The following is a 24,011-nucleotide window of genomic DNA, read 5'->3' as shown; positions in this document are numbered from 1 at the left end:
TCAAACCGGGTTTTTTTTAATTATTTTAATTTTATTAAATTAATTAATTTTAATACTTAAAATACTATTTTCTATATCTTTTAATATTATTCGACTGAACTTCTTCAATTTTTGTATGTAGTGTTTTTACTAATTTCACATTTTTGTATTAATTATTTGATTGAATCACATTTGTCTTTTTCTTCTTCCATCAGTGTTTTCTCTCTCCTCTCTCCATCATCACACTTCAGCACTCTTCGTCTCTGACCTCTCCCCTTGCAGTTCTCTCTCTCTTCACGAGAACCACCCCCACCCCCTCCCTCTAACCCCCACCTGCGAGCACCCACTTTCTCTCTTCTCTCCCTTTTCTTCTTCTTTTATTTCTTTATTCAATCATTTTTTACTCCATTTCCGGCGTCCTAGTGAGCGGATTCGGTTGCCCAGCTCCGATCTGGTTGTCGTCGGCCTTCACCCTCGTAGATCCGACATCCACGACCATCAACTCGCTATTTTGAACAAAAACCGGGGTCGACCACCGGTTTTCCGGTCGAACCGGTGGTTTTGCTTATTAACCCCCGGTTTTTTATTTCTCCGGTTTCTGGTGTTGAACCAAACCGGCTGTGGTGCGGGTCGCGGTCGAACCGGTCGGACCAATAAGCAAAGTCAATTCATTTCCCAAACAATGCTGCTCTTCCCGCCTCCATCACCGCCACTGTTTCCCCCCCGCCAAGTTCACCCCCAACCCTAGCTCGCTGGCGGCCGAGTATTCTTCCGCACCGCCTTCTGGCCGCGCCGGCTGCCGCGTCTAATGAAGTTGACGCGTTCACGCAGTCCTCCGGCTACCTCTTCGACCTGAGCTCATCGGAAGCCGAATCCTTGACGGAATATAACGTATCGAGAATCGCGGCTATATATCAGAGAAAACCTTTCATTCTCCTCCGCCGACTATTCCAAAATATCCACCACTCTCGGCAAGTGGTTCGCCTTCCGATATTACGACCGCATCACCGAACGCTCAGATTTGATGTTCCAGGTCAGAATTGTGAAATTGAACCGTCTATTTTGTAGATTTGAGTGCTATTTTTGAAATTCAATTGATTTTCCTGGTTTGTAAATATAGTTCCAAATTAGGCATATCCATGTGGCGGAATACCTTCCTGGTTCTAGTTCTTCCGACTGTGTCTTGTTGATGTTGATTTTTATTTTTGGATAATTTGAAGCAGTGGTTATTAAAACACTAATTTGTCGTTGATTTTGATATCACCATCTGATAGTGTTTTTTTTGGCAATTTTACTCTAGAAAATAAAGTCTTATGGTGGGGTGTTTTTCTGAACTCGATTAGTTATTGATTAGCGTATTATTTGGGCCTCTGAAAATTTTGTTTAGACATTCCAAGGTGATAGGCACTTGTGAAGTTCTGGAGAAGTTACCATGTTGTACCTTTTGGTCAATTGTAACCAATCTCTCAGGCTTATCTATTTTCCAAAATCAGTTTTCCATGTGTTTTTCTGTTGTAATTTAAAGGAATGATAGTACTAGTTCTAATGTTTTTTGGAGCAAACAAGATGATATACTTATGATTTGAGGCAGTTTATTTTTCATGAACACAAAAGGTATATATATTTTTCATATTTAGACTTATACTCGTCTGTTGCATGCAGCTCGCCCTTCTCAACATTTGGATTTGGACCTCTATGCACTCCAGTTTAACATTTAACATTTAATATGAGTTGAAATTAAATCTCAACCAACAAACATAAAAAAAAAAAAAAACTTATGCCTGTCTACATATGGAAATTGTCATAATCGATGTATAGACGAACGATGATAGGTTGTCGGATGATTGCCCTCAAAAGGGCTTCTTCATTTTCATACTCCACAATTTTAAACCCGTCAATCGTCACAATATCCTTTCGTAACTATAATGTTATAAATAAGTAATTTGAGCCAAAATTCAACTTCTGTAAAAACGATGAAATACAAAGAGTATGATACTTACTCGATCTCGTTTGCATTTCCCACTATCGCCTGTATAGGGATAGTTCCTCTAGTAGGAGATTTCATGTTTCTTGACATATTTAAGAGCATCAATCACACTTCCTACGCTTTTCCGGCACACGAGCTATTTCTTCCGCCGCAAAAGCGAGCATCTCTGCCGTGCATAAGCGACTATGACCAGGCGCACAGTCCAGTCCAGTATCTCCTGAGCCGAAAGCTCAACCAAAATGCCTGTTTTTTTTATCACAAATGCTTACATCAAAACTGGCATTTTGGTTGAACTTTCGGCTCAGGAGATACTGGACTGTGCGCTTGGTCATAGTCGCTTATGCAACTTATGCGGCAGAGATGCTCGCTTTTGCGGCTCAAAAAATAGCTCGTGTGCCGGAAAAGCGGAGGAAGTGTGATTGATGCTCTTAAATATGTCAAGAAACATGGAATCTCCTACGAGAGGGACTATCCATGTACATGCGATAGTGGGAAATGCAAACGAGATCGAGTAAATATCATACTCTTTGTATTTCATTTTTTGTATTTCATTTTTTTTACAGAAGTTGAATTTTGGCTCAAATTACTTATTTGTTACATTATAGTTACGAAAGGATACTGTGACAATTGACGGGTTTAAAATTGTGGAATATGAGAATGAAGAAGCCCTTTTGAGGGCGGTCATCCGACAACCTATCATCGTTCGTCTATACATCGATTATAACAATTTCCATATGTACAGAGGCGTAAGTTTTTTTTTTTTTTATGTTTGTTGTTTGAGATTTAATTTCAACTCATGTTAAACTGCATAGAGGTCCAAATCCAAATGTTGAGAAGGGCGGGCTTGAAAGTTAAGATGGATCACTATGGGATTGGATACAGAAAAGGGAAGAAAGCCGAGGATTATTGGATTTTGAAAAATTCTTGGGGGATCGAAGGAGGGTACATGCGCCTTCTAAGAAATTCTGGAAGGCCAGAAGGGATTTGCGGTGTGAACTTGTTCGCGGTTTATCCGATAAAAAGAACTGATAATCCTCCACCTTTCCAGGCAAGTAGATATATGTTTATTGTATATTCTTTCAAAAACTTTTTAGCATTATTATGCAAGTTAGACATGTGTTCTATGTTTTTTTTTATTTTCTCTTTACTCGATCATTTTGCTTTTCCGTTTCTATGTTAATCTAGCAAGGAAATTTTGTGTTTCTGAATCTGACTTGCCAATATCTCCTGCAGGACAAATTGATCCGCAACACCTCACGGTTTAAACTGTCAGCCCCAACTCCATATGCATTCAGGAAACGTTCCCTCAATGCTGCTGCGCAGCCCAACAAAGTGGTTAGTCAATAATCGATATCTTTTAATTAAATCCAAACTTAGAAAAGCAATGTTGTTTAACTCATGACTAAAGGAATATGTTTCTCTTTGTGAAAACTTGAACTAGTTAGAGCTGCTATCCCTGTTCATAATCGAACTCAGCATCGTTGAGCACGGGATGTAAGTGGCCTCCTCCTGATCGTTTTAGAGGGAAAATCTAATATATATATATATATATATATATATATATATATATATATATATATATATATATATATATATATATATATATATATATATGAGTAAAAAGCAGTTTGCATCCTAAACTAAGGGTCGATTTGCACTTTACCCCCAAACAAATTTTTTTCGCACGTTTTTACCTAAACTACGTTTTTCGTTGCACGGTGCCCCCTAAACTCAATTTTCCGGCAATTTTAACCGGAATGTTAAAACATGTGTTTTGCACGTGAGATTTTGAGGGGTAAATTCGTCCCTTCACTTGTATCTTTAATATTAAATACAAATAAATATTAAAAAAAAGAAAAAAAAAAAGAATAAATAAATAAATGAAAAAGAAGTTGTCATCCACATCCACATCATTAAAAAAACAAAAAAAAAAAAAAAAAAAAGCCCAGACCATCATCATCTCTTCTTCTCGTCTCTATCGTCTCTCCTCTCTTCTTCATCTTCTTCCCTTCTTTTATTTTTCTGAACAAATTTTCTCCAAATGTTCAGTAATGGAGAAAATGTTTATACATACTCACCCAAAAGGAAGCCGATTGTAACCTTTAAAACGCGGCCCCTTCATTTCCTAATGGGCTCCTCACGCCGGCATCAATAACCTGACCGCCGGTGAATTCCTCCACTAATACTCCTCACACAATTAATCACCAACAATAATAAATAATAAATACATTTATGTAATTTTCTCAAACAGATAGAATATTTTTATGACAAATTAATTAATAATTAGTAACTGTTAAAAGAGAAGGAAATCTCTGTGCAAGAAATAGAAGAGCAGATTTATTTCATTTTCGTCACACAATTATCACCATTTTCCGGTAAGCTACTGCCGCCAATTCCTCCATCTTCAATCCCACACTACACGCTCAGAGATTTCAGTAATTTCTTCGAAACAGGTAGAATTTGAATTTTGTTTTCGTCGTTTTTCGTTTCTATTTTACATATATAAATCCTCAATTTTGGGTTTTTGGTAGCAGGAACCGCCCATTTTGGTAATTGGAGTTTGTATGACGAGCGCATCGGAGCTGTTCTACAGCCGGAGGTCTCGATTCGGTCGGAATTCGGATCCTTTCGGTGTCGGGGCGGATTTGGATTCTCCTCCGCCTCCCGATCGGACCAATCGCCGCACTCGCCATTTCAACAGTCCCGGCGGCAGTCACGCTCGCCGCGATTGGCTCGAGCCCGACGGATGCGATCCTTTCCGACGGTCGATTCACCAGCTCAGGCAAACCCCACACCGCCGTCCTTCACATCCACCTCAAGTGAGAATCCTATAATCGGATGTTGAAGGTGAAATCCCTGCTGCAAATTCACCCCAATTTCATCAAATTCATAAATCTTGAAAACTTATATTCGGATGTTGAAGGTGGAAAGTGGGTTTCAACTAAGGAAGCATTTCTTGTCCAGTTGAGAATACCTATTATTTCTTTGCCAGGTTACTGACTTTAGGAAGACGATGATAATTTCCCTTTTCTCTTTTTTTTTTTTGTTTATTTCTTTTTAATGATTTATTTATATTTAATATATAGCAGTTAAGTGGATTGACGAATTTACCCCCATAAATCTCACGTGAAACGCACATTATTTAACATTCCGTTCAAAATTGCCGGAAAATTGAGTTTAGGGTGCACCGTGCAACGAAAAACGTAGTTTAGGTAAAAACGTGCAAAAAATTTTTGTTTGGGGGGTAAAGTGCAAAACGACCCTTAATTTAGGGGGTAAAGTGCTTTTTACTCTATATATATATATATATATATATATATATATATAAAGAAAAAAAAAAAGAAAAAGCTAGTGGTTTTTGTGCACAAGCTTTCTTTTCTTGGTTTTGGGAAAAAAGATTTGATATTGAAGTATACGATTACATATGTTGGTCCTTGCTCTTATATGTATTATTGATGTCTTTTCAGGAATCTTGCTGCCGAATTGGCTGCCGAAGGCCAGCATCCTTCAACTGAGGTATGTATCTTATGTTGAACTAAATGATGGGTACCTAAAATAGCATCTGTGTTTTAGTGTCAAAATATAGACCTAAATGCAGAAGAGTAAATATTTTGTTTATTCTTTATACTTGACAAATGCATAAACCTTTGATTTGTTGTACATTTACCTTTTCTTTTTTTCTTTTTTTCGTTTCTCAGTTGTGTAATTCTGATTGCAGAGCTTAAGCATTGTCCCTTGAACTACGTGGAGCAGAAGTTTGACAGAATGAGAGGCATTCTTATTGATTGGCTGATAAAGGTAACATTATCGATGTTGCTCCTAAATAAATGTCATCTTCGTGAAATTAAAAACCAAGAATTTGCGGTGCTCATAAAGGTTTCTTTCCCCTGTTATATATTTAATAATTTATTTTTGTTCTCGGAAAGAAAAAGGGAATTTTCGCTTGATCAACCATTTTCTCTTGCAGGAACAAGTGTTGATCAATAATACCTTGCTGTTTAATCTGTCATACGCGTTTATGAGATGTTTCCTCAAAGCTGCTCAATCGGACAAAAGGGTATGTCAAAACGTTAGTTGTTTTTTGATTAATTGTAAACTTAGGGAAGCCATGTTAAAAAATTTACCAACTTATTCTGTGTGTGCTAAACTTGAACTAGTTGGAGCTGCTTTCCTTGATCATGTATAAGCAGTGGAGTGAAATATGTGAGAGGCACGTGATTTACAACGACGACCAGCTCATGTACGTAAGTTTCCTTTGTTGTAATCGTTGTATTAGGACGAACAGAAAAAAAAATGCAAACAATAACATTTACTTTGGTGCTTCTGGCGTTTGCAGGGAACGTGCTAAAACTGAACCTGCTGAGTTTCTTCCGGTTGATGCAGAACTTAACGGAACAATATATGCATAATAAATACATATTTGCAAAGTTTAATTGAGAAAAGAAAAAAGTTTCCTTTTTTGGTTTTGAAGGCTACTTCAGTATTAGAAGATTTCCCTTTTGGAATTTGTTTCGAGGTTAAGCTTAGACTTTCATCACATTATTTTCTGTTTGGTGCTTTCAAATTTTCTAATGGCAGTGGTTACAGATTTTCATGCTTCTTATCAATTATTGACAGTTCAATATCCAGTGATATCTATATACTATATAATAGTTACATGTTTATTAGATGAAGAAAATATTTTGTTTTGATGTGCGAAAATTTACCAATATTTTTTTTTTTTTTTTTTACTTTTTTACCCCTCTTACTAAAAGCATAGAATGATTAATTTGATACATATATTTGCATAATTGCATAATCAGGGCCTTACATGTGGCATTATTTGGAAAAAAATCATGTGTTTGTTTGTTTGGCTTGACAGAAAAAGAAAATCATTTATTTTTTATTTTCTTTTTTGCAACACAGAAAATCATATATTTATAATATTAAGTAAACGGAAGGCATGAGAATTTAAGAACTTTTACATTAACTAGTACTACACCCGAGCGATGCATGGGATAGCATTTCCAAATGTGAAAAGGAAAAATATTTAAATACATCATCAATAAAAATAGTAATAAATCAATATATAATAAAATTTATTAGTAAAATTAAATTGACAAAGGGTTATATGAACTTAGTTGTCATAACTCATAATATGAATTGATCGTTAAAGAAATGAAGTATATTGAATGAAGAAAAAATTAAATAAACGTGTCATACATGTATTTTACAACTCCAGCAATTGACGACACCATTATTTAATTCTTTAACAAAACTGATGAAGAATGCGTATACAAAGATTGAAACATACATTTCATTTAAATGCATTTTGTAGTAACATAAAATTACATAAATACGAATAGCCATAAACCAATGTTTATAGTTGTATACCTGTAGTCGTAATCATAAGACATAACAATTATAAACTACAATAGTCGTGATCGTACTAAAAAGTTTTCAGTAATCATAAGAAAAATTATACTATCGTGTCCTTTCATTTGTAAGAGTTTACAAATTCGAGCATTGATGCTTCGCCTCAGGATTCAGGAATCACTTGTCGAAGTCAAACTTTGAACACTTGTTGCCTCTTGCTTCTTTTCCTCTTGGCAAATGCATCCGCAACAAAATGAAGATTAACATCTGGGGAAGCTCTGGCAAAGTGTTAAACGGGTGAATTAGGCTTTTCAAGTTTATCATGATTCTAAGTGATAATAAGATTTAACATACGACTTGAATCACACTAAATAGAAACAAAAATATTCTAATAAAGTTACTTGCTCAACCTTAAAGAAAACTAAAATAACAAATTGTACGATCAAATTTTACTAATTGAATATTATAGCTTTTCAAATGTCAAACATTTGAAAAAACGTGAATTAAAATCAAACACATCTTTGTGAAAATCTTAATTGATTCCCAAAATTTGGTTCTAATGTATATCATATAACCAAAAATACTAATATGAACTTTGAACTGTGCAGTGAGATTCAAAGTTGTAATTTGCTTTATAAATAATATGGAATAAACTTTCAATGTATCTAGCAAAAAAAATCCCAAAACTATAACCACTTTGTTCTCTCACTCACATTTAAACTAATGTGTTCTCTTTCAAAACAATGGATAATACATAATCACATTATTTACCATGTTACATAAACTTCAAACAACAAAAAGGAAATGCATAATCAAAATGACTTTAGTTTTCCAAAACAAATGAAAGGAATATTAAAATAAAATTCATCAGTCGATGTGGAACATATTCAAAATAGGCATGTAATTTCTAATTTCTTAATTTACAATGAAGATGTAGTACACCGTAAAAATAAGTTGATTATTGGCATTTGTATGAAATTCACGGAAAATCAACGTACCCGTGTTTGTAAAGTATGCATGTCTGTGTAAACCAACGTTTATCCCAAATTTGATCTAATTGACTTCAATTATCGGGCCACCGTAACCTCTTTAATCACCATAGAAATTGCCAGCTCTAGAAACATAATTTCAATCCATCAACCAAACATTATCAAAATTTTATAACACAACTAAAGCCGGTTTAAAATGCAGAAAATGGTACCTACATTTTTGGGCAGTAGAGTTAATGCCACATCATCTATCTGACTCATTTGCTTCTCCACAACCTTTGAACACGCTGTTATTTATCATCGAGGGTTATGGTAAGTACAAAGATTCACCAAACATATGGAATCAGACACCCCTTGAACTTCACTTTTATTTTACGCACCCTAATCAGTAGGTGAAATTTTCCAAAAATAATTACAACTGAATAGTTTATAACTTGTAAAACGTAATTTGCCTACTGGATACTGAAAATAAAAGATCAAAATACTGACCATCTACAAAGCAAAATGGCGACAAATGAAGATGGTGAAAATTTAGCCATGTACATACTACGTGATCAATCAATTTGTACCTCTGGTCTACGTCCGCAGATGTTGAACGAATCTCTGTCCCCATTTTTGGAGGAGACCTTATTTGCTGAGATGGATCCTGAAATAGGGTTCAATATACTTTGATCAACAAATAAAATTACATCAACAAAAACATCTAACTGGGAGCAATCAAAATCGTTAAAAAAATGTTTGAAGATTAAAATTGACAAATTCGAAATACGAGCAGCAGATCTATCTCATACTTATGTTCCTCTGAATCTCTACATTATAAACCATTTAGTTACTGAATTCCAGGAATTGAACATTCAGAAGATTAGACCGAATGAAAATTTTAAAATAAATGAAATCTTCCCACTCTCGGAAAACATCAAATCAGCCGAACTCACCACCAACATCAAATATGTTAAAAAAGAAAAGGAAAAAGAAAAAAACAACAACAAAACGACTCAGCACTAAAACAAAAAATGCGATGATTGTATTTTCTTAAAAAATAATTACATATATTTGATTGAAGGCCTAATTCATCCGGTGTTGAATCAGATTTTCAGAGATAATATGCAAGAGTAGTTGTAACTCAAATTCTCAAAACAATCGTATATAAGAAATATAATTGAAATGTAAATCACAGTCAATGTAAAGAAATATTAGGAAAAAATGGATGGTTACTTTTAATACCCATCACTTAAAAGATCCCCAAAATTCAACTCCAAATTTTAATAAACAGATGAAAAACCATAAAAAAATGGATGGTTACTCTGAATACCCATCACTTAAAAAATCCCCAAAATTCAACTTCAAACTTCTAAAATAGTCCAACGACTACTAAAAAATTACAAAAACTGCCCTAGGGTTTGAAAACCCTAAGTGCCACGTGTCAGCAAATGAAGTTAGGGATTCTTGTTTTATATATATAGGGCTTGTTTGGTTTGAGTGAGGGGATTACATGGATTGATAATTAATCCAAGGATTGTACTGTTCAAAATAACTCCTTAATGGCTAATCCCATGTTTGGTATGGGTGATTGTACTCTTCAATTAAAAATAGCATTTTATTTCTTGTGGATGAAATTTATATAAAAATTCCGAAAATACCCCTAACTTAAAAAAAAAAGATATTAAACATTTTAAAAAATAAACCCAAACATTTCAAAATTGACTCTCTTTCTCTCTCCCAATTTCGTCTAGGGTTCCGGCTCTTTAACTTCTACAACAGAGCTGCACGAATTTGAAGTTCCGAAGGTAAAGTAAAATTATTTTGGAATCACCCATTCAATTATACTTTTGATTCATATACTTCGCACATTGCTCATGAGTTTTTTATTTATTAATTTTCCAGTATGAGATCGAATTCGAACTATATGCGAAATAGGGCAAATTGTTGTTCCAGTGACAGTGGTGAGTCTAATCCTTATTGTTCTGGATTACGTTTTCATTGTCATTGCGGTTTGGAAACGACAATTAAAACCTCGAGAACGGAAAGAAATCCAGGAAGACGATTTTATTGTTGTTCATTGAAAGAGGTAAGTAATTTATAATTTAAATTATCTAATTATTTCGTTAAGTATTTTACTGATTTTGAGTTGTTCTTTCAGAAAAAAATCCACGAAGACGATATTATTGCTATGAAATTATCTAATTATTTTTTATTTGGAAAAATATTTGTAGGAACATCGTTGTAATTTCTTTAGATGGTGTGACGAGTCAACTCGCGAACCGTCGGTTGAGGTTATATCTGGGCTATTGACCAAGCTTAATCTTTACGAACAAGAGAATTCTTACTTAAAAGCCCAGGTATTATTGTATAAACGTAAAGTCTTAACGATGAAGGTACTTTGTTGGACTGCTATAATTGGTATGTTGTTCTTAATGTTAGTTGTTCATTATGTGTTACATGGTGTATGTATGAATTAAAAGATTTTTTTTCAAATGTTGTTGTGTAGCCTTTAACTATTAATTCAGGTTCTGAAATTAATTGTATGATATCTGATTTTGAGTAGTATTGTTCTTTGCAAGATCTCCATATTACATTGTGATAAATAAATTTACCCTGACTTGTCATGTCAAAGGGAGAATTTTTTTAATGCATCCATAAGTAATTAATGTTTTTATTGACACATTAATAGGTAATTAATGTAATGTAGTTGGCAAGTAGACGTTTTGCAGAACTTATGCGTATGAACTTTTGGTGTGTATTAAATTTCTTGCTTTTCCAAGAAGAATACTAATCATTTCACTTATGCAAGCATTAAGTGAAAAATAACCTACCACCCCTCCCATCTGTTCTATAAATTGACCCCCATTTACTCTTCAAAGACACCAGTGTCTTTTTAATTTCCTCAATTGAAATAAAAACCTCAAAAAATGGCCCTTGAATTCATCTTAACGTGTACTAGAACCCCAAATATTATATTACATTAAAGAAATCCAATGAAGTAAAAGATAGACTCAATAAATTATAATAAGCATGGTATGAAATATGACGGCATTGCCAACAAATAACATTATACTACAAATTAAGTTCAACAATAATTGAATACATAGTGATGCAAATAACAAAGTAACTAAAATTATCGTCTGGTCCTCCACTCATCGTACATAGCTCTAACTATATCGTCCCTTCACGACACCCATTGTTGTGAGGTTTCCACACTTTCAATAAACCTAAGTGCGGGATCGTTGCTGGGGTTATGGATTAGCCGGAGACTTGCTTCCAATGGGTCTACGGGCATCTCTTTACGAATGAAATTTTGTAACAAGCAACAAGCCATAATAATACGGTTGTGGACTTTGATAGGATAATGAGAACTAGTACGCAATATGCCCCAACGTGACTTCAATAACCCAAACGATCTTTCTATTACATTTCGAGCCTTGGCATGCTTCATATTGAAATATTCCTTATAATATTTAGGAGCATTATTGTCATCCCATTCATCCAAGTGATACCTAACACCTCTATATGGGGCTAAAAACCCCTCTCCATTTGTGTACCCATTATGGCAAAGGTAGTAATTTCCTGAAATCCACAAAATGAAAAATATTTTTAAATCACATATATGTTCAATAATATTGAAAGAGGTTTGGAAAGGATCAGTACCATCGGGAATTCTCAAACCATTAGGTCTACAAACGGCATCTCGAAGGACTCTACTATCAGCAGCGGAACCCTCCCATCCAGTTAAAATATAATTATAACACAATGTTGCATCACATACACCTAGCACATTGACTGAGATATCTCCCTTGCGATTTCTATAGCGCGTCTTTTCTAGTTGAACAACCATAACTTTTATATAAGTACCATCTAATGCTCCTAAACATCCCTACACATTGAAACCAACAAGTTTCACAACACTTTGTTTGCAGATTACTAAACATATATAAAGATAACTACATGTCTTTGTTACCTTAAACGGTTTCCACCGAACGTCTGTACACCCCTCATCAATAGGTGTTGGCTTCACAATCAACAACGGGTATCGCTTAATTACAGTATTTAGAACACTATTGAAGTGCTTACTAACCGTATACCCGGATCTGTTGAAATTATACCCTACAATTCTATTTTTTGTATGATGTCTCAATATATGCAAGAAAATGGCCAATTGTTCATTAACTTCTACATTCCATGTATCAACTAAGCCACCAAAATTTTGAATTAGAAAACACAGTCGGACAAATGCATTTTTGGACATACGCAAATTATCAAAACAATGTACATCAGTACCGTGTATCAATCTATTATTTTTTTCTAACTGGTCGGGCACTCGAGCATTCAAACTATAAGACATATAAGAACGCACTAAACGATTACGAATTGCACGACGTTTTTTTAACTTACGATAAGCCCCACAACATGCCATAAGGAATAACTTGGAAATGTTAATTATTTCTTCCAAAACCAACAAGATCTCTTCATGCTCCTCTCAAATATCCATTTCAAACAAAAATTGTACGAAACTGCAATAACAAAATCAATAACAAGTTTTATACATATAATATAATTTAAAATACCATACCCAACACATTAGAACCACAATATCATAATAATAAGTAAAATTGTAGAAAAAAATGTTAATTAAAAAGGAAGATTTACCTCACCGATCCTGCGTATGAGTTAGTAGGAGCACCGACGCCGGAACGAACACCTTCATGTGTTCGATTCTTGAAGAAATTCAAAAAAATAATGAATGCGGGATGAAGATGTAATGAATCCACGAAAAAAATATGTATACGATTTAATTTACCCCAGTGATTGTTCTTTCTCTGTTGAAGAACACATGTGAAGCAAAAAATGGAAAAAAGAAAATTCGTTCGAAATGGGGATCTGCTGTTATTGGTAAGATTGTGTGTGTAGTGGGTGGGAAAAACAGATATTTTGATTAATTGAATTTATTGATGAGGGTATTAGTGTAAAGTACCCTATGCCAGCTGTATTCATTTGTTTGGGATTGTGTAATCCACCCAATATTTGGTGGACAAGTTATCACTCAATTAAGGGATTAAAAATCGGGCCAGCCATCAATCATGGGCTTTAATCACTCTAACCAAACGTCTGATTCAGCTGGATTAATTAGTCAATAACCCCTTATCACTCAAACCAAACGAGCCCATATAGATAGATATAGATTACGAAAACTCCCTTTTGTTTCGGTAATAACAGTCACCCCTCAACTATATACACCCTTCATAGGTAAATTTAGGGATGTTAGTTCGGATAAAATGAACCAAAATTTTGGTACGCCAACAACCGTTTACCAAATTAAATATACGATTTGGTTCGGTAATAACTGAATTACATAAATTTTATGTAAAAATATTTAAAATGAGGAGTGACCTGTAATTACCCAAGTAAGAGGATTTTTTTCGTAATTTGCCCGTACTTCAGGGGTGGCCGTAATTTGCGCTATTTTTTTTATTATAAGAATTAATCTACAAACAAGAATACGTATATTTTTTTACTAAAAAAAATGTTTATTTTGTGTTAAAAAAAATATCAAAAAAAAAAAATAGTACAAGAAAAACAATCCATAACTTAATATAGAAAAATAATAATTTTAAATGACTTTTTATTTTTTATTATATTATTTATAAAAGTAAAAAAGATCGTAAAAAATAAAAAATCAGAGTAAAACCTACAAACGCATCCTTCCTCTGTTCCCGTACGCCATGGCTACCTCCGCCACTTCCTCATGCAAGGTATTCTTTAATTTTTTTGAATTTTATACTGATTTATAGGTGGTGGTGCATGTAAGCATCGCAATTGATTGTTCTGATTGAATTGATATTTTTTTTTTGAAATTTGAAATTTGGGCGCGAAGGCGTTGTTGAGCAAGATCGGTTGCAATCGGCTGCTGAATCCGCCGCGGAAGGGTGTTTTCGCGCAGGAAATTAGCAGCAATCTACAAAAAAGGTTTCCTTTTGCAACTAGCACTCGTACTGTATTCGAAAGATGGTGTAAAAAGTATGAAAAAACGTATGCTTCTGAGGAAGAAAAAGAGCACAGACTGAAGGTGTTTGATGAAAATCGCGAATACGTGAAACAGCAGCATGCGTTAGGTAATCGCACAGTCGGTCTGAATGGGTTAGCTGATATAAGTTTTGAGGAGTATAAAGCCCTTTATACTAGGAGGACAGGTTGTCCAAATGGAGCCCTTTATGTGAGAAATTTGGGTAAATAGTTGCAATTGTATTCATTCCGTAATCAAACTCTTTTTTGTTCCGTGTTTTCGAGTTTCTCATGTACTCAATCTTTTCAGGAAAGGGACAAGTGATACATTGCCCTTCCTTCGAGGTGTGGAGGGAGCAGTTGGAGAAGGGTGCCAACTCCGGAAAACTGGTAATGCTCGATTTTTTGTCGTGGGCTCTGTTATCCTGTTGCATATGATTGTGTCTATCGATTTGAGTTTTGTTTACTTCTTGTGGGATTTGGTTCTTTGATTACGTATTTCTTGGTTTGTGATTTTTCCCATGCTCGTATGTTTATCAAGTTTCTTTGTTCCCAATGGTGGTGGATCGTATATTTTTGTTAAAAATGCTCTTTTGATCACTGAGTTGCTTGCCGTTGGGACCTGTTGGACATTAATTGAGAATTTTATGCAAGTATTTTTGGTGAACTATGCAGAATCACGACCTCGTATTGAAGCAAGCGAGAAATTGTTTTTTTTCTTGTTCAATGGGATCTCAATATTTCGTGATCTAAAGATTGGTCTCGACTCCGTAAAAAAAAATGAATGGATGTCCTTCAATTTTATAAATATTGTCTCTAGGTTTTTGTTGACATGGGAAACCAAAAACCTTTTCGTCAGGTAGTGTTGGATTTCACAAAGTCGTGGTTCGATCCATGCCGTTATATTCATCCCAAGTTTGCCAAGAACGCAAATGTTATCTTCATCAAGATGAATCTTGATGATACATATCGGAATATGAATATTGCTGAGCTTGGGGTATGTTTCCTTGCACTTTGCTTACTTTTGATCTTTTTTTTTTTTTACATGGGAGGAACTAGGTTTTTGCTAAATTAATCACGTTGTGTGCAGACTATTTATAAGGCATTCAAAGCGGATGGATTGCCCTCTTTTATGGTCCTAAAAGACGGGAAGGAAGTGGACAGGGTTGAGGGTATGGAGTACGGTGTTATGGAGAAACAGCTGCATGCCATATTTACCAAACATGGTGGATTCACTCCTTGAGGCTGGGTTTACGAAAGGCATATAATCATCGAGTGTATTCAATGGTGATGATGTACTCGGAGAACTTCACTCGATGCAGCATAGAATAAGTCTGTAGTAATATCCTCTTATGCTTGATGCTTGTAATAATTTATGAGTTTTACTGATTGCTTCTATTATGTTTTATGTTTTTGGTCTCTGAAAATGTAGTTGGACTATCTTGTGGTTGCTCATTTCTTCTATTATGCATGTATAATTATGTTACTTTCATGTGGTTGTGTTTTATAGGATTAAGTGATAAATGTTGGATAAACAGGGGTTTATAAGAGTCGTCAACAAAAGTATGACAACTCGTTGAGCTCGAGCCCAACACGCTCGACTCGGCTTGAGCTTGAGTTCGAGCGAGTGGCTAAGAGAGAATTTGTAACTTAAATGAATAATAAGTTTGTTTGATAATTGAGAATTGTGAAAGAAAATTGAAATGCTTTTAGTAAGAGATTTAGGCTCATCCGGTTCGTCACGAATCACGTTTTCTTCAAGACCGGCTAATCCTTTCAACTTGTTTAGAAGATTCACGAATTGCTGCTTGCTCTCAGCGCTAAGGTCGAATGGCTAATGTTTATTGTTTTAAAGAAAATTAAGGCCAACCTCCTAATTTATGGTCAAATTACGAAAACCCCCTTCTTGTTTGGTTAATTACAGTCACCACTTCAACTATGCATTATCTTGCGAAAAGACCCCTTCAGAGGTAAATTTAAGGATGTTAATTCGGATAAAGCGAACCGAAATTTTGATACGCCATCCCCCTTCTGTTTGGTTAATTACAGTCACCCCTTCAACTATGCATTATCTTGCGAAAAGACCCCTTCAGAGGTAAATTTAAGGATGTTAATTCGGATAAAGCGAACCGAAATTTTGATACGCCATCCCCCTTCTGTTTGGTTAATTACAGTCACCCCTTCAACTATGCATTATCTTGCGAAAAGACCCCTTCAGAGGTAAATTTAAGGATGTTAATTCGGATAAAGCGAACCGAAATTTTGATACGCCATCGTTTCATATCATTTAACGAACTAAATATACGATTTGACTCAGTAATAACCGAATTACATAAAATTTATGTTAAAATATTTAAAAGGAGTGGCATGTAATTATCCAAACAAATGTGGGTTTTTTCATAATTTGACCATACTTCAGGGGTGACCGTAATTTGACCTATTTTTTTATTATAATAATTCATCTACAAACAAGTATACGTATCTTTTTTACTAAAAAAAAATATTTATTTTGTGTTAAAAAAATAAGATATCAAAAAAAAAATTAGTATAAGAAAAACAATCCATAATAGAATATAGAAAAATAATTGTTTTAAATGACTTTTTATTTTTTATATATTATTTATAAAATTAAAAAAATTCGTAAAAAATAAAAAATCAGAGTAAAACCTACAAACGCATCCTTCATCTGTTACCGGACGCCATGGCTACCTCCGTCGCTTCCTCATGCAAGGTATTCTTTAATTTTTTCGGTTTTTTTATACAGATTTATAGGTGGTGGTGAATGTAAGCATCGCAATTGATTGTTCTGATTGAATTGAATTGAAATTTTATTTATTTATATTTTGAAATTTGAAATTTGGGCGCGAAGGCGTTATTGAGCAAGATCGGTTGCAATCGGCTGCTGAATCCGCCGCGCAAGGGTTTTCCCGCGCAGGAATTTAGCAACAATCTACAAAAAAGGTTTCCTTTTGCAACTAGCACTCGCACTGTATTCGAAAGATGGTGTAAAAAGTATGGAAAAACGTATGCTTCTGAGGAAGAAAAAGAGCACAGACTGAAGGTGTTTGATAAAAATCGCGAATACGTGAAACGGCAGCATGCGTTAGGTGATCGCACAGTCGGTCTGAATGGGTTAGCTGATATAAGTTTTGAGGAGTATAAAGCCCTTTATACTAGGAGGACAGGTTGTCCAAATGGAGCCCTTTATGTGAGAAATTTGGGTAAATAGTTGCAATTGTATTCATTCCGTAATCAAACTCTTTTTTGTTCCGTGTTTTCGAGTTTCTCATGTACTCAATCTTTTCAGGAAAGGGACAAGTGATACATTGCCCTTCCTTCGAGGTGTGGAGGGAGCAGTTGGAGAAGGGTGCCAACTCCGGAAAACTGGTAATGCTCGATTTCTTGTCGTGGGCTCTGTTATCCTGTTGTATACGATTGTGTCTATCCATTTGAGTTTTGTTTACTTTTTGTGGGATTTGGTTCTTTGATTACGTATTTCTTGGTTTGTGATTTTTCCCATGCTCGTATGTTTATCAAGTTTCTTTGTTCCCAATGGTGGTGGATCGTATATTTTTGTTAAAAATGCTCTTTTGATCACTGAGTTGCTTGCCGTTGCGACCTGTTGGACATTAATTGAGAATTTTATGCAAAAAATTCTGGTGAACTGTGCAGAATCATGACCTCATATTGAAGCAAACAAACGAGAAAAAGGTTTTTTTCTTGTTCAATGGGATCTCGATATTTCGTGATCTAAAGATTGGTCTCGATTCCATAAAAAAAATGAATGGATGTCCTTCAATTTTATAAATATTGTCTCTAGGTTTTTGTTGACATGGGAAACCAAAAACCTTTTCATCAGGTAGTGTTGGATTTCACGAAGTCGTGGTTCGAACCATGCCGTTATATTCATCCCAAGTTTGCCAAGAACGCAAATGTTATCTTCATCAAGATGAATCTTGATGGTACATATCGGAAAATGAATATTGCTGAGCTTGGGGTATGTTTCCTTGCACTTTGCTTACTTTTGATCTTTTTTTTTTTTTTTGACATGGGAGGAACTAGGTTTTTGCTAAATTAATCACGTTGTGTGCAGACTATTTATAAGGCATTCAAAGCGGATGGATTGCCCTCTTCTTTTATGGTCCTAAAAGAACACGCAACAAGCGTTTCACTCTCTCTCACCTTTATATCACGCTACAGCTACAAGCTACTGCAATTGATTCTGAAACAGAGTACCAACAAACGTTTTGCCCTCATTTTTTTTCTCCCTCTCTCGGCTCAGATATGCTTATACAAACAAACATTCTGCCCTCATCTCTCTCTCTTTCACCTAACCTAAACTTCGCTTATAAAAACAATCAAATACTTTTTGCCCTAGTCTCTCTCTCACCTCACATACGTTTATACAAACAAACATTTTGGCCTCATTTTCTCTCCTTCTCTCTCACCTCACGAACGCTAAGACCATGTCGATGAAGTCAGCTTTATCGCTAAAGGTAGATCTATCTATGTTGGATCTGATTTATTTTTTTTGCATCATTTTTCATCAAAAGATAGAGAAACTAGGAAGTTATTAGTCAAATAATGATCTATGTATAATGTATCCATGTATGAGTGTAAGTGTAACCGATTTGTTTTAATTATTTGCATTTTTTTTTATTTTATCAAACGACGAGGAAGAATCGGGTTCAAAAAACGGCCGGAGAGTGGTTTACGAAGAAGTTTGACGAGTGGTGTATTTTACACGGGAAAACATACGATTTTCTACACAAAAAAGGAAAGAAGAATGACTATCTTTGGACGAAAATGCGAAATCATCAGGTAGCATAATGCACGGGATGATTCCTCTATCACCCTTGGGTTGACTGCATTCGCCGACATGAGTTGGGATGAATTCCGACTCAAGTATAATGGCATGGCACCTACTATGGATATGATGAAAAATGAGGCTTGGTGTAGAGCAAGAGAACCTCCTGTCGCCGCCGCCCATTCTCCACGCTCTGATCCGCCCAATTTCCTCCAGTTCCACTTACGAGGAGGAGGCGGATCAGAATGTGGAGAGTGGGCGGCGGCAGCAGGAGGTTCTCTTGCTCTATGCCTAGCCTCGTTTTTTATAATATCCATAATAGGTGCCGTGCCACCATACTTGAGTCGGAATTCATCCCAACTCATGTCGGCGAATGCAGTCAACCCAAGGTGATAGAGGAATCATCCCGTGCATTATGCTCCCTGATGATTTCGCAGTTTTGTCTAAAGATAGTCATTCTTTTTTCTTTTTTCTGTAGGGAATCGTATGTTTTCCCGTGTAAAATACACCACTCGTCAAACTTCTTCGTACATCACTCTCCGGCCGTTTTTTGAACCCGATTCTTCCTCGTCGTTTGATAAAATAAAAAAAATGCAAATAATTAAAACAAATCAGTTACACCCATTCATGGATACATTATACATACATCATTATTTGACTAATAACTTCCTATTTTCTCTAGCATTTGATGAAAAATAATGCAAAAAACAAATCAGATGCAATATAGATAGATATACCTTCAGCGATAAAGCTGACTTCATTAACATGGTGTTAGCGTTCGTGAGGTGAGAGAAAATGAGCCAAAACATTTGTTTGTATAAGCGTATGTGAGCTGAGAGAGATGGGGGCAGAAAGTACTTATAAGCGAAGTTTAGGTTAGGTGGAGAGAGAGAGAAACGAGGGCAGAATGTTTGTATAAGCATTATGCTCCAATTTGGGTTAGGTAAGTTGATTTAATTTAGCTTAATATATTTGAATTTTGACCAATTTGATTTAATTTAGTTGTATTCCAAATATGCCCACATAATTTAGGTACGTGTAATGCGATGTCGGCTGCGGATGGGATTGAGTCCGTTAATTACATCAAAACTGGTAGTTTGGTTGAGCTTTCGGCTCAGGAGATACTGGACTGTGCACCTGGTCATAGTCGCTTATGCAACTTATGCGGCAGAGATGCTCGGTTTAGCGGCGGAGAAAATAGCTCGTGCGCCGGAAAAAGCGGAGTAAATGTGATTGATGCTCTTAAATATGTCAAGAAATATGGAATCTCCTACGAGAGGGACTATCCCTATACATGCGATAGTGGGAAATGCAAACGAGATCGAGTAAGTATCATACTCTCTGTATTTCAACTTTTTTACAGAAGTTGAATTTTTGCTCAAATTACTTATTTGTTACAATATAGTTACGAAAGGATACTGTGACGATTGACGGGTTTAAAATTGTGGAGTATGGGAATGAAGAATCCTATGAGGGCGGTCATCCGACAACCTGTCATCGTTCATCTATACATAGAGTGTGACAATTTCCATATGTACAGAGGCGTAATTTTTTTTATTTCTTTTTTTCTTTTTTATGTTTATTGGTTGAGATTTAATTTCAACTCATATTAAATGTTAAATGCTAAACTGCAGGGGGTGCATAGAGGTCCAAATCCAAATGTGAAGATGGATCACTATTGGCTAATTGTGGGATTAGATACAGAGAAGTGAGAAAAGGGGAAGAAAGACGAGGATTATTGGATTTTGAAAAATTCGTGGGGGCTAGTTGGGGGATCGAAGGAGGGTACATGCGCCTTCTAAGAAATTCTGGAAGGCCAGAAAGGATTTGCGGTATGAACTTGTTTCCCGTTTATCCGATAAAAAGAACTGATAATCCTCCACCTTTCCAGGCAAGTAGATATATGTTTATTGTACATTCTTTAAAAAGCTTTTTAGCATTATTATGCAAGTTAGAAATGTGTTCTTTAATCTAGCAAGGAAATTTGTGTTTCTGAATCTGACTTGCCAATATCTCCTGCAGGACAAATTGATCCGCAACAACTCACGGTTTAAACTGTCAGCCCCAACTCCATATGCATTCAGGAGACGTTTCCTCAAAGCTGCTGCGCAGCCCAACAAAATGGTTAGTCAATAATCGATATCTTAGTCGTATTTTTTATAATTAAATCCAAACTTAGAAAAGCAATGTTGTTTAACTCATGACTAAAGGAATATGTTTCTCTTTGTGAAAACTTGAACTAGTTGGAGGTGCTATCCCTGTTCATAATCGAACTCAGCATCATTGAGCACGGGATGTAAGTGGTCTTCTCCTGATCGTTTTAGAGGGAAAATGTAATATTAAAAAAACTAGTGGTTTTTGTGCACAATCTCTCTTTTATTGGTTTTGGGAAAAAGATTTGATATTGAAGTATACGATTACATGATGTTGGTCCTTGCTCTTATATGTATTATTGATGTCTTTTCAGGAATCTTGCTGCCGAATTGGCTGCCGGAGGCCAGCATCCTTCAACTGAGGTATGTATCTTATGTTGAACTAAATGAGGGGTAACTAAAATAGCATCTGTTTTTTAGTGTCAAAATGTAGACCTAAATGCAGAAGAGTAATTTATACTTGACAAATGCATAAACCTTTGATTTGTTGTACATTTACCTTTTTTTTTTTTTTTTATCGTTTCTCAATTGTGTAATTCTGATTGCAGAGCTTAAGCAGTGTCCCACTGAACTACGTGGAGCAGAAGTTTGACAGAATGAGGGGCATTCTTATTGATTCGCTGATAAAGGTAACATTATGGATGTTGCTCTTAAAAAAATGTCCTCTTCGTGAAATTGAAAACCAAGAATAATTTGCGGTGCTCATGAAGGTTTCTTTCCGCTGTTATATGTTCAGGTGCATTACAAGTTTGAACAGATGGACGACACATCAGATGGATTACAGCTTGTTGGTGCCACTCTCCCCTGCAAATACCAACAAGTTTTTGCTTCTGTTTTGGAGGACCTTATATTGATATCTGACAAATCTTACTGCAGAAAATAAGTATTTGATATGGTAGTTCTATATATATATATATATATATATATATATATATATATATATATATATATATATATATATATTTAATAATTTATTTTTGTTCTCGGAAAGAAAAGGGGAATTTTCGCTTGATCAACCCAACCATTTTCTCTTGCAGGAACAAGTGTTGATCAATAATACCTTGCTGTTTAATCTGTCATACGCGTTTATGAGATGTTTCCTCGAAGCTGCTCAATCGGACAAAAGGGTATGTCAAAATGTTGGTTGTTTTTCGATTAATTGTTAAAAAAATTACCAACTTATTCTGTGTTTGCTAAACTTGAACTAGTTGGAGCTGCTTTCCTTGATCATGTATAAGCAGTGGAGTGAAATATGTGAGAGGCACGTGATTTACAACGACGACCAGCTCATGTAAGTACGTTTCCTTTGTTGTAATCGTTTTACTAGGACGAAGAAAAAAAATGCAAAGAATAAAGTATAACATTAACTTTGGTGCTTCTGGCTTTTGCAGGGAACGTGCTAAAACTGAACCCGCTGAGTTTCTTCCGGTTGATGCAGAACTTAACGGAACAATATATGCATAATAAATACATATTTGCAAGTTTAATTGAGAAAAAAAAAAAAAAAAACAAAACAAGTTTCCTTTTTGGTTTTGAAGGCTACTTCATTATTAGAAGATTTCCCTTTTTGAATTTTTTGTTTCGAATGCGGTTAAGCTTAGACTTTCATCACATTATTTCTGTTTGGTGCTTTCAAATTTTCTAGTGATAGTGGTTACAGATTTTCATGCTTCTTATCAATTATTGACAGTTCAATAAGTGTGTCCAGTGATATCTATATATGAAATGTTAACTGTCGTTTTAATTTTACTAATATCGTTTTGATTTTGAAAGTGATTTTGACTATTTTCTATTTTGAATTTGGCAAAATTCAAAAGACGGAAATTGTAGTCCTTTGAGATAGCTTTTCAATCCAACATGAATCAGCTGGATTGGATATCGATCGGGTGACAGTTATGCGTGAATGAATTACCTTTTAAATTTTACATAATTTAAAACATTAAAGTTGTGGGCATTGTTCATTGATTTATGCATAACTCTTTCAACCGACATCCAGTCTTGGCGATTCAAATTAGATGAAAAAGTTAACTCAAAGAACTATAAATTTCATGGTCTGAATTTTGCCAAATTCAAACTCGAAAATGGTCAAAATCATGTTTGAAGTCAAAACAACATTATAAAAACTGAAACGACATTTATCACATCCCTATCTATATACTATATAGTTACATGTTTATTAGGTGAAAATATTTTGTTTTGACTTGTGAAAATTTACCAATTTTTTTTTTTTTTTTTTATTTTTACCTGTTTACCCCTCTTACTAAAAGCATAGAATGATTAATTTGATCATATATTTGCATAACTGAAATGATTTGTGCAGGTCAAAATTAAAGATTCAGGCACATTTTTTACCATTCTTCAAAAAACAAAAAGTAAAAAAACTCAAAACTCTCTCAACCTTTCGATTTTCTTTCGCAAAGCCCGTGCAAATCGTCAACAGATCGGAGGTAATTTTTACGTTTTTACGATCCTCTTGTTATGTAGATTACGAATCCGAAAAAAAAAACGAAAAAAAACCACACGTTGGCCTGCTCGTGTGAATTTACACGAGCGCATCCACTGTGCTCGTGTAAATCCACACGAGCAGGCATTTTTATTATTATTTTTTATTTTTTTTAATTGCTCGTGTAAAAACACACGAGCGGTTGCAAAGTGCTCGTGTGATTTCACACGAGCACTTTGCAACCGCTCGTGTGTTTTTACACGAGCAGATTATTATTATTATTTTTTTTTTTTTTTTTGAT

General features: G+C 35.1%; 3 protein-coding genes and 1 long non-coding RNA gene across 4 annotated transcripts; 3 read left to right on the top strand and 1 right to left on the bottom strand.

Annotated features, from left to right (window-relative positions):
* Window positions 1–636: 636 nt before the first annotated feature.
* LOC105959410 (cyclin-B2-1) lies at window positions 637–22,934 on the top strand. Its single transcript, XM_088813467.1, has 10 exons — window positions 637–1,012; window positions 2,779–3,014; window positions 3,200–3,301; window positions 3,408–3,460; window positions 5,434–5,482; window positions 21,816–21,896; window positions 22,004–22,162; window positions 22,305–22,394; window positions 22,476–22,558; window positions 22,659–22,934. Exons 2-7 carry the CDS (start codon window positions 2,793–2,795, stop codon window positions 22,148–22,150), a joined length of 654 nt encoding a protein of 217 aa, XP_088669593.1. The 5' UTR covers window positions 637–1,012; window positions 2,779–2,792; the 3' UTR covers window positions 22,151–22,162; window positions 22,305–22,394; window positions 22,476–22,558; window positions 22,659–22,934.
* Window positions 7,499–8,589, bottom strand: LOC148765500 (uncharacterized). Its single transcript, XR_016029902.1, has 3 exons — window positions 8,527–8,589; window positions 8,320–8,433; window positions 7,499–7,588 (listed from the first exon to the last, which is right to left on the bottom strand). It is a non-coding gene; the product is annotated as an uncharacterized LOC148765500 (long non-coding RNA).
* On the top strand, window positions 13,933–15,797 carry LOC105959409 (uncharacterized). The gene is made up of 5 exons (XM_012983508.2): window positions 13,933–14,057; window positions 14,180–14,531; window positions 14,618–14,697; window positions 15,167–15,304; window positions 15,398–15,797. The coding sequence occupies exons 1-5, from the start codon at window positions 14,028–14,030 to the stop codon at window positions 15,548–15,550; spliced, it is 753 nt and encodes a 250-aa protein (XP_012838962.1). The 5' UTR covers window positions 13,933–14,027; the 3' UTR covers window positions 15,551–15,797.
* On the top strand, window positions 16,932–19,077 carry LOC148765499 (uncharacterized). Its single transcript, XM_088813466.1, has 5 exons — window positions 16,932–17,038; window positions 17,177–17,528; window positions 17,615–17,694; window positions 18,167–18,304; window positions 18,401–19,077. The coding sequence occupies exons 1-5, from the start codon at window positions 17,009–17,011 to the stop codon at window positions 18,644–18,646; spliced, it is 846 nt and encodes a 281-aa protein (XP_088669592.1). The 5' UTR covers window positions 16,932–17,008; the 3' UTR covers window positions 18,647–19,077.
* Window positions 22,935–24,011: the final 1,077 nt, after the last annotated feature.

This window comes from Erythranthe guttata, chromosome 14, assembly GCF_056151865.1.
Source record: "Erythranthe guttata isolate IM_541 chromosome 14, IM_541, whole genome shotgun sequence".
NCBI classification, from domain to species: domain Eukaryota; kingdom Viridiplantae; phylum Streptophyta; class Magnoliopsida; order Lamiales; family Phrymaceae; genus Erythranthe; species Erythranthe guttata.
This window is presented reverse-complemented; position numbering and strand designations above follow the sequence as displayed.

What these genes read in the sequence shown, in the direction of transcription:
- LOC105959410 (XM_088813467.1), top strand. Translation starts at nt 2,793, where the DNA reads ATGTTGAGAAGGGCGGGCTTGAAAGTTAAGATGGATCACTATGGGATT. An exon ending in ATAATCCTCCACCTTTCCAG is followed by an intron (nt 3,015 to 3,199) that starts GCAAGTAGATAT and finishes TATCTCCTGCAG; the next exon opens with GACAAATTGATCCGCAACAC. An exon ending in TTATTGATTCGCTGATAAAG is followed by an intron (nt 21,897 to 22,003) that starts GTAACATTATGG and finishes TTATATGTTCAG; the next exon opens with GTGCATTACAAGTTTGAACA.
- LOC105959409 (XM_012983508.2), top strand. Translation starts at nt 14,028, where the DNA reads ATGGCTACCTCCGCCACTTCCTCATGCAAG. An exon ending in CCGCCACTTCCTCATGCAAG is followed by an intron (nt 14,058 to 14,179) that starts GTATTCTTTAAT and finishes TTGGGCGCGAAG; the next exon opens with GCGTTGTTGAGCAAGATCGG. An exon ending in GTGCCAACTCCGGAAAACTG is followed by an intron (nt 14,698 to 15,166) that starts GTAATGCTCGAT and finishes CCTTTTCGTCAG; the next exon opens with GTAGTGTTGGATTTCACAAA.
- LOC148765499 (XM_088813466.1), top strand. Translation starts at nt 17,009, where the DNA reads ATGGCTACCTCCGTCGCTTCCTCATGCAAG. An exon ending in CCGTCGCTTCCTCATGCAAG is followed by an intron (nt 17,039 to 17,176) that starts GTATTCTTTAAT and finishes TTGGGCGCGAAG; the next exon opens with GCGTTATTGAGCAAGATCGG. An exon ending in TGAATATTGCTGAGCTTGGG is followed by an intron (nt 18,305 to 18,400) that starts GTATGTTTCCTT and finishes CGTTGTGTGCAG; the next exon opens with ACTATTTATAAGGCATTCAA.